Genomic DNA, 15222 nt, shown 5'->3' with positions numbered 1-15222 from the left:
TCTTGTACAGCACTGAAAAAAATTGGTGTAGAAACTATTTTCAATCATAAATTGCTAGTAAATTTCAAAATTAAATACAAAGAAATGGCAAGTAACACACTGAATTAAACATGAAATTTTGAATTAGAAAAACAAAAATAGTATTTTCTTGTTAAACATACTCCAATAATCTTGCTTTAATGTTTTAACAACAATTTATTTACAACTTTAAAAAAAAAGTATAAGTGTGCTCTAATAAACTAAAAAAAAAACCCATTTTTTTACAGTATGTAGGTCATTTTTTTGCATTTGCTGTCTGGTAAATAAATGATGGGGCAGGAGAAAAAGCAAAAGGAAAAGAGAAAGATGGAGATATAGAGCAAGCAAACAGCAAAGGAAAGACGGATGGATGGACAGGAAGGTAGATTTACCTGTGCCACAGCATGTGTGGAGTAGTCAGGATTATAATCCAACCTCTTTTTAGGAGGCTGGATGCCCCACCACCCGAACGAACGAACGAACAGCACAGAGGTGAAGATGAAGTGGAGAAGCAGGTGCATCATGGTAAAAAGACACATGTGGAGAGAGTGACAACATTAGGGCATGGAGAAACAGAGATCACACAAAACACACACAGTGTACAGACAAACGAAGGGTGAATTCTAGTGAGTCACAGTGTGCTGAAAGCCATCGACTACACAAGTGCCCACACATGCTTCACCTGCCTTACACACACTGCTGCTTGTGTGTACATATAATACACACAATGATGAAACTACAAAGCTTTCACACATAATTTGCTCGTTTACACATGGTAGCAGCAAACTCAATCTGTAAACAAGCCAGGAAGTATGTGTTTATAAAAGCTGGAGGAACTGTGCATAAATATTTCATTTATGAACATAGAGTGGCACACAAAATATAGGACATTTTTATGAATTTTATTGCATTAGATTTCTAACTTTGGAACAAATTACACTCCTCTTAGTCACCCAATATCATTTTAGGGGATGTACAACATTGAAAAGTCTTTTTTCATGTTAATATGGCGCACAATGCTGATTGCTTATTGCTAATTATACAATGCTAATTGCAAAAGGAAGCAGGACATGACGAGAATCTTGTGAGAAGTTATCAGCATTGATCGTTTTTCTATCTATATTAACAATTTAATTTTCATGAATCACTTACACTTTGTTTGGGGTCAGTAAAGTTTAAAAAAGTAATAATAGTAATAATAATACTTTCATTAGTGACACTAAAGACATTCATAATGTTAAAAAAGTTTATTATTTCAAATAAATGCTGTTCTTTAGAACTTTCTATTCATTAAAGTATCATGCCACATAGAAGACTGGAGTAATGGCTGCTGAAAATTCAGCTTTGCCATCACAGAATTAAATTACATTTTAAAAAGGAATTAAATAAATGTGTAATAATATTACACATACAAAAAATAATATATAACTATAACTAAAATAATATAAATATAACTAAAATAATAGACAAAAAAATAATTTGACTGTTTTTACTGTAATTTTGATCAAATAAATATTGCTTTGGTGAGCATACGAGACTTGATGAGTGTTCACAACATAAACCTCCATAGATATTGATGGTGCTGCATCTCCATTAAAACTTATATTTCAAAATAATATATACAAATAAATAATAATTCAAATAGTGCTCATACATTTTAGTGAATTTTTAAGTGAACTATTATTTTACCTTTGGCCACCCAATCATTAATATTTGGTTACATTCTTGTAGTAGAATACATGCTGAACTAATTTGGCAACCAGAAAGTTTTTTTTTGTACAGTTTATCTATTCTTTTAGTATTTAGAGCTTCTTGATGTGAAAACGTTCAGCTTGAAAGTGCAATGTTTATATGTTGGATGCATGGATTAAGTGTCCAAATCATTTTTAGGGCCACTGTATTATACAAAATCTGTTCATTTTTAATAATAATAATAAAAAAAAGAGTTAAACTTGACTTGATAGTGTTTCTGCACAGGTTCTGCAGCTATAAGAGCTTTAAGCTTGTAAGAACTGGTGTGTATACTAGCAAACAGAGCCAAAGCAAAAACGCAGTGTTACAAACTAAAAGTTAAAACTTTTAAAAAACCAATGACATTCTTCTAAAGAGAACACAAGTACAGATAATGTTGCTCTTTTGGTGAGAGTTTTGAAAACAGCATGATTATTTACTTTAAAAATTAGCCTTGGGATTGAACATCAGACATATCATACATGTCTAATGCCTCACCCGCTGCCTCTAGCATTCTTATTGTGCAAATTGTTATCGTGGTGATGTTAAATGTCTTTTTCCTGTTGTCAGTGTGCAAATAACACCAAGTTCTGAACAAGTCAGAACTTGAATTTTAAAAACTACACACACACACACATACACACACACAGCTTGTCATTACACAACAGCATGTGTACAGGACAAGGAGATTACAGCCTACATCATGCCAACCTGCCGCACCCTCACTCAACTTACCGGCCGTCCAAACTCCAACTCGGAAAAGAATTTAAACCAAGGCTCATTCTCTAAATCTATGTCATCTGGGTTTAAATCAAACATCTGGAGCAAGAAGCAACATAGAAAAAGAGATGTAAGGGAAAGAGGAAAAACAATGAAAGGAAAAGAGAGATGGAAATCAGGGTTAGGAGGACAAAAATATGCTGCAAGGACTGGTGAGCAAAGAACAGAGGATGATGTTGTGGGTCATCAACATTCTCTCTCTCACACACAAAATACGTAATGACAAATCACAACAATTACTAAGATTTAGAGAGATTCCACCCAAAAATGAAAAATGACATACTTTATGTACTGTATGACATACTTTCTTCTGTGGAACACATAAGGAGATATTTAACAGTTTCGGGTCCCATTGACTTCCAAGGTATGGACTAAAAATACACTGGAAATCAATGGGAACTTAAACGGTTTGGTTACCACATTTCTTCCAAATATTTTGTTTTCTATGCAAGAAAGAAGATATTTTGAAGAATGCTGTTAACAGTTTTGGTTCCCATTGACTTGGATGAAAACTGAAAGCTGTTTGATTATCAACATTCTTCAAAATATCGTCTTTTGTGTTCAGCAGAAGAAAGAAAGTCATACAGGTTTGAAAAGACATGAGGGCGAGTAGAAGTTTCATTTTTGGGTGGACTATCCCTTTAATATGGATTGTGCCTCTCAGTACTGTCCAAAAGGTGGAGACATTGTGCTTCTTCCCCTCTTCTCTCTAAAGTCTCTTTCTCTCTTCCTCAAGTGTACATGCTGAGAAAGCTGCCCACTCATTTTGCCACCTGGGACATCTCCTACTGCCACATCCACTGTGTTGTGCTGAGGGCAGTGCAATGATTCAGCCTCCTGACATTTCTATCTCATTGTTCCCTGAACCGAGTCACTGGCTGCGCCGCTTTGTCTGACACCCTTCCAGTATTTTACATCTGCATTGCAAAACAAAAGTTCAGCTGCTTTCAAAGGAGACATAAAACACTGAGGGAATTCCTCTATTGAGGCATTTAATTTGTCTTTATTAGACAAATTATTAGGGGGAGATTGGGACATAATTCAACTGCATTGTCCCCATCATGAATACAACAGGCTAACCACAGCACAATGGCTTTAATTGACTGCTTTTAGTGCAAACCTTTACCAATATTTTACCTACTACATGAACTAGTACACAAAGGAAAAGAACGCTTGCTGCAGCACCACATTGCTCATGATAAGCAAACTCATGGCTGATGGTCCATTATTTGTTCAAACGACCCATGAAACAGAAGGAAAACACAGCTTTAACACATGTCCAATCAGCAGGCTGAAACATTGCAGTTTGACACTGTAGTAAACAGTAAGTTAGGCCTGCAACACCTTAATAAAGCAGTACTCAAATAGTTGTAGAGGCTACAAAGAAATTGAGAGTTTTTATAAGACTGGATGGCAAGATAATTACCGTACATTGCTGTTCAAAAGTTTGAGGTCAGTAAAACAATAGAAAGTTAAAACAATAGCACTGTAAAATATTACCACAATATAAAGTAACTCTCTTCTATTTTAATGAGTTTTAATCTGCAATTTATTTCTGGGATGACAAAGCAGCCATTACTCCAGTCTTCAGTGTCATATGATCAAACAGAAATCAACTTTTCTTTTTCTAATTATTAATGTTGAACGGTTGCTGCTTAATATTTCTGTGAAAACAAGTTCAAGTTAAGAAAACAGCATGTATTTGAAACAGAAGTCTTTGTAACATTATCAATATCTTTACTGTCATTTTTGATTAATTTAACTTCTTGCTGAATAAAAGTACTAATTTATTTAAAAAAAAATCTTACTGACCCATACTTTTGAATGGTTGTGTGCACATATGACAAGAAGAGGAGCACAAAAAATGTACACAAAACATACAGAAACTAAAGGAACAGTTTACCAAAAAAATTATTTTGCTGAAAATGATTAATTATATAAATACATATTTATTTCATGCACGAAACATTGTTTTGAGGCCAAATGATAGCTTTGTCTGAGAAAAAAGACCACACTTTGTCATTATTTATGGCACGCCAAGATCTGAATGACATGAATGAGAAACATGTGAGAACCAGTAACATCGTCAAAAAACCTGGTGATCCACAGGAAAAAAAAGAAAATCATACAGGTCTGGAACAACATGAGGGTGAGTAAATCATTTTTGGTGAGCTACTTCTGGGACACAAATTTGGCTTTACATAGAGCTAAACATTTTTCAAAAGGCAAGTCTCTGCTGACAGAGCAATTTAATCCAGGACAAGGTCTAATCTGCGTAGGAGCCTGACCCTGTAAATTTGATTTTGTGATTAAACAGACTGGAACAGCACTGAATTACTCTACAGTAAAATGAAAGAGAACACACCAGGATTGCCTTTAGACCTTAGCAACCTTGGGTCCATGTTATGTGAGGATTTTTACACCAGTTTAAAAGAAATGTATAATCACTTAGATATAATGATTTAATTAAATAAGATTACTCACAGGCCTTTCTTGCTCAAGGATGGAGGATTTGCCAGGCTCATACTCAAAGATGCTCCGTGGCTCTGCTCGGTATTTACGTGTGTCCACTTTTCTATCTGAAGGACCCCACTCATTTCTGTAGATGAGAATAAGAATAAGAACCAATCAGAGTAGTTTTTAACCAATCAGATGTCACTGAAAAATATTTGGTGCAGATTTACTTTTAAACAATTTTCACCCAGAAAATTCACAAAAAATGACAGAGAAATGGTAATTAACCCACTGAATTAAATGTGCAATTTTGAAGTAACACTGAAATAGTATTATCTTACAAAATGCACTCTAATATTCATTGTTCTTTTTGCAGTGTAGCTCATGAGGTCAGGTATCTTACGGGTCGTGCGAGAACTCTTTCTCCCTGTCCATGTCTCGTGAGCGGAGCTGGAGGAGAGAGGGCATCGGAGGGGGAGGAGGGGGCATGGGAGATGGCGAGAGCTCCCGGTGAGCGGCACCGTCTGGCGTGTCTGAGGTATTTCTAGAGAGAGGCCGGTAGGTGTGTGTTCGAGGGGGTGGGTGGGCATTTACAGGAGGGTAATTTTCTAAAAAAGAAGCACAAATATCAGAGTAATATAACAGATCAATAAAACAAATGTACAGTTGCTGTACATATTTGGACATTACAGCAAAATATAAACATATGACTATACATTACCATCTAAAAGTTTGGGGTTGGTAAGTTTTTCATAATTTTGAATTGTCTCATGCTCATCAAGGCTGCATTTATAATCAAAAATATAGTAAAGTAATATAGTACGAAACAAAATTGATCAAAAATACAGAAAAAATTTAATTTTGTGAAATATTATTGCAATTTAAAATAACTGTTTTCTATTTTAATATACTTTAAAATATAATTTATTCCTGTTACGCAATGCTGTCACATGATCCTTCAGAAATCATTGTAATATGCTGATTTATTATCAATGTTGGAAACAGTTGTGCTGCTTAATATTTTTTTGGGGACCTGTGATACTTTTTCAGGATTCTTTTATAAATAAAAAAGAACAGTGTTTATTCAAAACAGAAATGTGTTGTGCAACAATATACACTACTTTTTAAATTAATTTTAATATTAATAATTTTATTCAGCAAGGATGTGTTAAATGGATAAGAAGTGATAGTAAAGACTTATACTGTTAGACAAGATTTCTATTTTTAATAAACGCTGTTCTTTTAAACTTGTGATTAATCAAAGAATCAAAGAAAAATGTATCACAGGTTCCAAAAAAATATTAAGCACCACAACAGTTTCAATACTGATCATTTCTGAAGGATCATGTGACACTGAAGACTGGACTAATAGCTGATGAAAACATTGTATATATATATATATATATATATATATATATATATATATATATATATATATACTGTATATATATATAAAGGAACACGGACATGATTTAAACTTTTACTACATACAAGCGTTGGATTAAGCAGATATGAAAGTTAATATCAGATCTTCAGACTTCACAGAACCTACCATTGTTTATGACAGCGTATGTTGCATTATATGTGTCTGCATAGTCATCATCTGGTGAAAACAACATTAAACACAAATTAAATCAAACACAGTGTGTGTTTGTGAGTCATCAAAAAAAATTAATACTGCAGGATACATTCTGTGTGTCCTCCAACTCACTCACCTGCTTTATGAACCATGTGGATCTGTTTGAACATGGTCTTGTACCAGTCCTTGGGTCTGTCCACAGTCTAAATAGAAGCACACACACACACACACACACGCACGCATGCACACACACACACACGAGCGATTTGCCTTGTCAGTTTGCTGGTTAAGCGTACAAACAGCTAACAGCATTTGTCATTACCTGACAACCAACAAAATCACCAGAGCACAGAGTGAGAGAGACAGACAGGGAGTATCATAGTAACCTTCCAGGATAGAGCCAGGAATGTTCTCTTCTTCTCACAAACACACACATTCACAGACAGTCTGAACTGCTGAGAGCTCAGAAACATTCCTCCAACCACAATAAGAGGATCAAATGTCAAAACAACTTAAACACAAATCAAGAAAAAATGGCCTCAAAACAGATCATTAACAGCTGATCTGTTGTTTTAAACTGACCAGTGACAGTGAACAGATGTTGTGCTGTTTTGTTTTTTGTGCCTTCATGTTGTATAGCACCATCAACTCTAAATCTCATTGGTTCAAAAACATCCAAGTACATTTATAGAAACATTTATATACATGGAATTATTATTGAGTAACTTTTAGGCACAATATTAGGAGTTACTGCAATAAACAGCTGTCTCTTTCCTAAATGAATCAGTGTTTTGAACGAATTGGTTGAATAAATGATTCAATGACTCACTTTTAAAGACAATCCTTTGTTCCAACATACATAAGGATGTAACATACATAAGTTTGTCTGAATGTGAAACAGTGAAAAGTCTTAGTGCTGTTGAAATAAATACCAACCAAATAAATTTGAAATCCAGAATGAACTGATTTATAATAAATAGTTAATGTCTACTGATTGTATCGCATGCTGAAAACAATTATGGGCAGACAAATTATCTGTAAATATATCAGTCATAACTTAATAATAATACTTAACAAAAGTGTCATCATGACATCACTAATGACAAAACTGTGCACAAATTTTAGTGTATAATGAACTCAAATTTGCCACAGTGAAACATAGGTGATAATTTAAAGGAGCAAAATACATTGAAAAAAATAATAACAAATAATAACAAAGAAACAGCAAGTAACACACTGAACATGCAATTTTTAAGTAGAAAGACTGAAATAGTATTTACTTGTAAAACATACTTCAATAATCTTTATCTTTATTAAGGAATAAGGACAATCTTTTTTTATAGTGTAGAGTTTTTAATTCGTCATTTTTGTTAGTTCCCTTAAAAATGTCTGGATATCACTCACCGTTCGGATGGCGATGGGAATGCCTGACTCATCCACTGGTCCAATGCCTTCGTAATGGGGCGCTTTTATGATGGACACCTTCTTCTCTTCCTCTGAGAAACGAGCGATGGGTACAGAGCTACTGACCACTGTCTGACCAGAGACAACAGTCTCTCTCTTCACTGTCTCTGAACCCTCTGAGTGAGTGAGAGAGAGAGAGAGAGAGAGAGAGAGAGAGAGAGAGAGAGAGAGAGAGAGAGAGAGAGAGAGACAGAGAGAGAGCGAGAAAGGTTAAAGACAGATAAAAAGAGTAAAAAAAAGTGCTGTGCAATTATTTGTCCTTTACAATTGGTTCTTGTCAAATTGTGACCTCAATTCCTGGGTAACAGTGAGGGAAGACAACCTAGTATCAACCTTTTTAACTAAACATCTCTCCCTCTCTGTTACTCTCCCTCACACACACACATCATTGATTGCTGTGCTGCTATTGGCTCTTCATTAGACTGCTGCCATAGATACAGTCACACTGCAGGACTGAAAAATTTGTTACTACCAGGACTTCATTGGATGCTAATATTAATCATAAAGGCAATTAATTGGCCATCCGTGAGAATGCCACACTAAGCAATCAAAAACTGCCTATGAAGAAAGCAATTTATAATGTTTCCCAAAATTTGTATAAGATGGCATAATCATGGCAAATCAGTCCGAAGAACACAGAAGTCTGACAGAAGTCTGAGCTGGACAGCCACAGTCAAATCTAATCTAATAGAGCAGGAACACTGACATGGCACAAGCTTCACCCTGACTAAGCACCCTGAACTATGAAATATGTATGACGCAGCATAAATGAGACAGCTACTATTATTCCTTCACATCTATGCAGGTTTGCACTAGCAAAAAGACAATGACATGAGGAAACACTACAGCAAACTATTTGTCAGCATCTTTTCTTTAAACCACTACAACAATTGTATGAATTTGCCTTCCTAAGCAAATCCCAACCAAAGTGTCAGAGCTTTGCCTCTCCTCAGTTTCCCTCTGTTCAGTTATTGATTGCTCTGGTCTGGCTTAATGGATGGATATCCCGAGGACCGGACTGCACCGTTAACTGCCAATACAGGCATCCACTAACAAGAATTATGCATTACAAATCCATAGTTTCAGAGCACCAAAACTAGGAGTCAATCAATAGAAGGACAAAAAGACATTGAGGAAATTGAAAGCATTTTTTAGAAAGCATATATCATGTGTCCAAATATGCTTACTTCCATACTATTCCATACTTCCATAGTATGCGAAAAACAGTACACCAAAGAGTATGTCTAAATAAAATATGCAAAATACCTGGATGATGACCTACTACTTCTGGCAAGATTTTGGAGTGCCATGGACACTTTACTATCCCATAATGCCAAATAGTTGTGATGCAGTTACTAGCTCTCTTTTTATGTCTACATCACATACAAAAACTAGTTTTACATGTGGTTCAGACATCATTTTCCAGTCTAAGTAGGTGGTTTTAGGCCTGAATAAGCAACGTTTGGCTGATAGTCATAACTCTGCTTTGCAATACTAGCCAGAGGTCTGTGTGGGACTTTCCTCTCACCTGAACTACGACCCTGCTGGATCTTTACCAGGCCTGGGCTGAGGATTGGAGGTGGAGGTGGGTACACAGGCGGAGAGAAAGGCCTCTGAGATTGAGAGCTTCCATTCACTGCCATCTGACCCTGGACAACATTAAAAAAAAAAAAAACAGTTTACAAGAGATGGAAATATGTAATTTGTAAAGTCACTTTAGGTCAAAAAAGTGGGTGACAGCTATGGGACAATAAGAAGTTAGAAGAATAAGAAATGTAAGACACGAGAGCACACATCAAAAGATACTGTACAACAAATGTATGTGAGAAAAAATGCTGTTACAAAAAAGACAAATGTTGTGATCAGATGTTGGTGCTTCTGTAACATAAGTGGAATGATGGATGACAAATGAAGGGGTAGCTGAAAAACTGTTAGACTACATGACAACAAACACACTTTGAAAGAACCTTTAGTAGATAATGAGTGCAGGACAATCTATGCAAGAAAGAGTGTTACATTGTAATATGGTACCATTATACATTCATATTCCAAAGAAGTTCAAGTTTTCAGTCAACATCAGGTGCTCAACAGCAGCAATATAAAATGCAAATGTTAATCTCAAATGAACTTCATGAAAGGTCACATAGAAAACCACAGGTCATCTTAAGAACCCTAAAGTCAACATGAAATATTATATACACATTATCATTTAAATGTTTGTGGTCAGAAAGATTATTTTTTTTATTATTTTTTTTTTTATAAATAAGACATTAATTATTTTATTTAACAAGCATGCACTAAATTATTCAAAAAGTGACAGTAAAGATATTTATATTGTTAAAAAGGTTTCTATTTGAAATGTTCTTTTGAACTTTCTATTAATCAAAGCATCTTAAAAAATGCATCATGGTTTAATTTTGCAGTAATGGCTGCAAAAATTTTGCTTTGACATCACAGGAATGAATTGCATTATTTAGAATATATTCAATTGTATTTTGTACAAAAACTGTATTTTTGATCAAATAACTGGAGCCTTGCATAAGGATCTTCTTTTAAAAACACCATCAATCTTACTGACTCTAGAACAATAGTGGTATATGATTGCCAGTTATATACAATGCATATATACACATATATATACACTATATTGCCAAAAGTATTGGGTCACCCCCTTCTAATGAACATGTTTGACTACTTTAGTAATATCTATGAGTACAAATCTTAATGTTAAAGCATATAATGGCATTCTACGGAATTGTGTGCTTCTAATTTTATAGCAACTGTTTGGACAGGACCCTTTTCTATTCTAACATGACAGTGCCTCTGTAAGGCACAGTTCAAAAAAACATGATTGACATGATTGAAGAACTTGACTGGTCTGCAGAAAGCCAAGTCCTAATCCCAGCTGAACACCTCTGGTGTGACTTTTAATGCAGACCTTGAGCCAAAAACTCATCACCAAACACTTGTATAGACACTATAAGGACAAAAGTGTTGGGACACCCCCTTCTTTAGAACAGAAAAAGGCACTAACAAAACTGTGGCATGAGTTACATACAGGAAACATACTTCATTAAATTGTATTTCCATCTCTGTTACAACAGTTTTGGAAGTGTCTAAAATTACAGTACCCTTATGTACAAGTCATTGGAGTTCGGTGATGAGTTTTTGGCTCAAGGTCTGCATATAAAGTCACACCAGAGGTGTTCAGCTGGGATCAGGACTTGTCTTTCTGCAGACCAGTCAAGTTCTTCCACACTGACTGAATCAATCATGTCTTTTTGAACCGTGCCTTATACACAGAGGCACTGTCATGTTAGAATAGAAAAGGGTCCTGTCCAAATTGTCGCTATAAAATTAGAAGCACACAATTCCCTAGAATATCATTATATGCTTAAACATTAAGATTTGTACTCATAGAAATGACTAAAGTAGTGAAACATGTTCATTAGAAGGGCAATTTGGCAATAGTGTGTGTGTGTGTATATATATATATATATATATATACACTTCCCTCCAAAAGTTTGGAAACACCCCTGGCAAAGTGTGGTTTTGGACAATATCAGCATAAATCCTTATTTTTTTTTGGTGCAAATACATTAAAGTAACTTGACATTATCATTGAAGACCAGCAATAAAACATAATAATGGCAATATATACATGTCAAAGTCAGACAGACCCCTTTGCCAGCTGTGATGCCTGGTTACTGGTTTAAACTTGGCCCAGGTTTTTCAAAGATTTTTGGGTCAGCACACCTTAATACTGCAGCTTCAACAATTGATTGCCAATTCAAAGTAAATGTTTGAATAAACTGACAGCTCGGATGCCCAGATTATGCAGAGCTGTAATACCTGCTAATGGTGGCTATTTTGATGAAGCGAAAATTTAAGTTTGTTCTATGTATAAACAGTTTATGTAATAAAATATGTTTTTGTAGTTTGTGTTGTCCCTTATCTGTGCAAAATTATAACAAATTAAAAAGAATTCATGCCAATGTTGTCCAAAACCCCACTTTTCTAGGGCGTTTTTGGAGGGCAGTATATATATATATATATATATATATATATATATATATAAAATATTGTTTCATTTAAAACATGTCACATTATGGGTGCATGTTGACTTTAAATGGGAAACAACATACATAGCACACAATGAAATACTGCATACATAAAACATAGTAAAATCAAGCATAAAACAAAAGACAAAGCAGCCACCTGCTGTAAGCTGACACATTCAAGCATGTGACTCAAAGTTAGACATTCAACAGTGCTGAAAGACTAGTGAGGACATACAAACACAAGTAGATTCAAACAAACATGACACCAGACTGGAGTGAGGTGTGCCAGTTGAGCGTGATAGTTACGTTAGTGCCCGTGGCAGCTGACGGGGCGGTAGGAAGCTCGTCAGGGGCATTGGAGGCGTGGCTGAGTGTGGGGGATGGGGTGGGTGTGCCTGCGGGGGAGGAGTCCATGCCGCAGATCTGCAGCTCCTCAAGCCCAGCTGTGGATGATGAATAATGACTCAGCGCTGACATGGTTACTGGTGATGGGGCAGGTGAGGCCGACATTAGTCCGGAATGTTCCAGAGGGACGTAGGGTGTCGGTGAAAGGGCTTTGGGCAATAGACCTGACAGGAAGTCAAGGGAATCCTGACTGGCCCGGCTATACGGTGACCTGCGAGCTGAAGGGTCTGGGGAGGGCGGTCCAGAAGAGAGCGGCCCGGTGCTCCCTCTTACAGGGGAAAACTCACGCTGATGGAGGAGGGTGGGAGGGAATAAAAAGGGAAGGAAGACAAGAATTGAAAGTGAACATAAAGCAAAGCCGGTGAGCAAGAAGTGACATACGGGCACAGGCGGATTGAACCATGTTGAGTGAAGAAGAACAAGTGAATCTGTGGGAAGGAATAAAACGTTGCTGGAAAAATAATATATATATATATATAGTAATTAGCAGTAATTAACACGTTCTTTCATCAAGCTGTCTGTGTACGTTCATTCCATCAGATGAAGATGAATGAGTGCTAAATGGGTTACACTCAGTGAGTATGAGAAAGAGTGATACCAAAATTTCCAAAAGTTTGGAATGATTAAGATTTCACCAAGGTTGCATTTATTTTGATGAGAAATACAGTAAAATTGAGAAATATTATTTTAATTGTATTATTTTTTATTTTTAGAAGTCTTAGAAGTCTAAAAACACTTCTTATTATCAATGTTGAAAACCGTGCTGCTTAATTTTTTTTTTTTTTTGTGTGTGTGGAAACAAATTCTAAAGCTGGAGGTAAGTAAGATTTAAAAAATAATAACAATTAAAAATTTTAAAATAAAATAAATTAATACTTTTATTCAACGAGAATGCATTAGCTTAATTAAAATTGACAGTAAAGAAACTTGTAATGTGCAAAGATTTCTATTTCAAATAAATGCTATTCATTTGAATTTTCTATTTTTTAATCAAATAAATGCAGCCTTGGTGAGCATAAGAGACTTCTTTCAAAAACATTTAAAAATCGTCATTATTCTAAACTTTGAACCAGTAGTATGAGTATACATTATCACTGTAAATAAATGACAGTAATACCACCAAACTGCTTGCTGGTCTTGGTGGTACGACAGGGGCTCGCGTGGGGTCAGCGGGGTCCACTGCGTTTGTCCTGGATTTAGTCTCAAGCCCTGACTGGGTCTCTGCTTGAGGTTCTGGACTGCGAGGAGCTAACTGGATGGAGAGAGAAGCTACGTGCGTTTCAGAAGTAGCAATGGGGTCTTGTGGTGGGGAAGCAGATGTACTTTTTGGCTTAGTTTTAGACTTAGGGCCAGTTTTAATCATGCTCATCTTGTTAGGTGCTGCATTTAGTTGGTCACTTGAGAATTTTGAAGATGACAATTTGTTCTCCAGAACGCGAGTGATAAAACTGTTAGCATTAGCCTGTTGGGACAAGGGGGGCTCCTCGAGGGGGGCTCCAGAGGTGCTAGTGGAGGTTCGGGTGGTCTTAGAGTATGAGTATGAGGAGGTGGCACTAGATTGGATGGTGTAAGAGCCTGAGGAAATGGCATCATTGCTCTGTGGGGAAGAGAGGGAGGTGTCTGACAGCATTGCAAGGGAACTGTAAGATGGGGGGTTAGGGGTCATGTGATAGCTCTCTCTCCGAGGGGGTGGCAAGGGGACCTGATAGAGAAAAGGTCAATTCAAATATGTAAAGTCAGTTCAAATAAAGCAAATTTTCTCAGACAAATTTCAATTTGACTGCTTTAGAGGTCAAGAAAATCACACTTGATATGAATCCTCTAGAAAGAGGTTATCATATTGGAAAAAGACCATGACCAATATTAATCCAAACTGTTGTGAAGCAAAATAATTTAAAAGTAGCACATAATATGAAATAAGAGGATTGTTTGTTGTGAAAAGAAAATGAATAGGGTGCAAAATCTAACAGCAGTATGATCAAGAAGCAGGAATGCATTAGTAGCTTATTTAAAAAAAAGGATTATGAAAGAGTATATACCGGTGTGGGAGATTTCTTATCCTGTAGGTTGGGTTTAACACTGCGGAAGCCTTTAGCAGTCAAGGACGAGCTGCTGGCATCTCCATTCCTCAACCCCTCAGACACACTGCGTGAACGCCAGGCATCTTCACAAAAAAAAAAAAAGAATATATATATATATATATATATATATGTGTGTGTGTGTGTGTGTGTTTGTTTAAAAAACTAATAAAAATGAAAAAAGCACAATACTAAATCACTAAAACTTTAACAAAAATAGTCAATAGTTACAAAATACTAAAATACATATTCATGTAGTGAAAAACCTCTTATGTGCCAAAATACTTCATGTGTCCACTGTATAGTACATATTAATTTTTATATAAACACAATGATGAAAACAGACACACATACACATCCAACAAACACTTGCCTGAATCTGATGACTGGGAATCACTACCTGTGGAAAGTAAAGATGCATTAAAATAAACATAAAAATGCATTTACCATGATAACACCATAGAATGACCACAGAAAAGCAAGACAAACATATGACAAAAGACACAAAAAATGCAGAAAGGTCATACCCATTGAAACTAAAGGAGAACATGGATCAGGTTTTCTTTTTACTACTCCTATGCTATGCCTATATTTTGAACTACCAAGCAGTTAACTAAGCTGTTTTTTCATTAGTTATGTCTTATCTTGCTTA

General features: G+C 35.8%; 1 protein-coding gene across 1 annotated transcript in view; it reads right to left on the bottom strand.

Annotated features, from left to right (window-relative positions):
• Positions 1-15222, bottom strand: part of LOC306872369 (sorbin and SH3 domain-containing protein 2-like) — a 44587-nt gene that overhangs the window by 8376 nt on the left and 20989 nt on the right. Inside the window, exons 3-11 of the mRNA XM_079420886.1 lie at positions 14944-14970; positions 14532-14656; positions 13610-14194; positions 9555-9675; positions 7967-8142; positions 6699-6765; positions 6536-6586; positions 5387-5591; positions 5014-5128 (exon numbers count right to left, since the gene is read on the bottom strand). Coding sequence (XP_079277012.1) covers positions 5014-5128; positions 5387-5591; positions 6536-6586; positions 6699-6765; positions 7967-8142; positions 9555-9675; positions 13610-14194; positions 14532-14656; positions 14944-14970 — 1472 coding nt within the window. The remainder of the gene's footprint in view (positions 1-5013; positions 5129-5386; positions 5592-6535; positions 6587-6698; positions 6766-7966; positions 8143-9554; positions 9676-13609; positions 14195-14531; positions 14657-14943; positions 14971-15222) is intronic.

This window comes from Barbus barbus (genome assembly GCF_936440315.1).
Source record: "Barbus barbus genome assembly, chromosome: 7".
In the NCBI taxonomy this organism is placed as follows: Eukaryota; Metazoa; Chordata; class Actinopteri; order Cypriniformes; family Cyprinidae; genus Barbus; species Barbus barbus.
The sequence above is the reverse complement of the archived record's forward strand: the minus strand, read 5'-3'. Positions and strand labels throughout refer to the sequence as shown.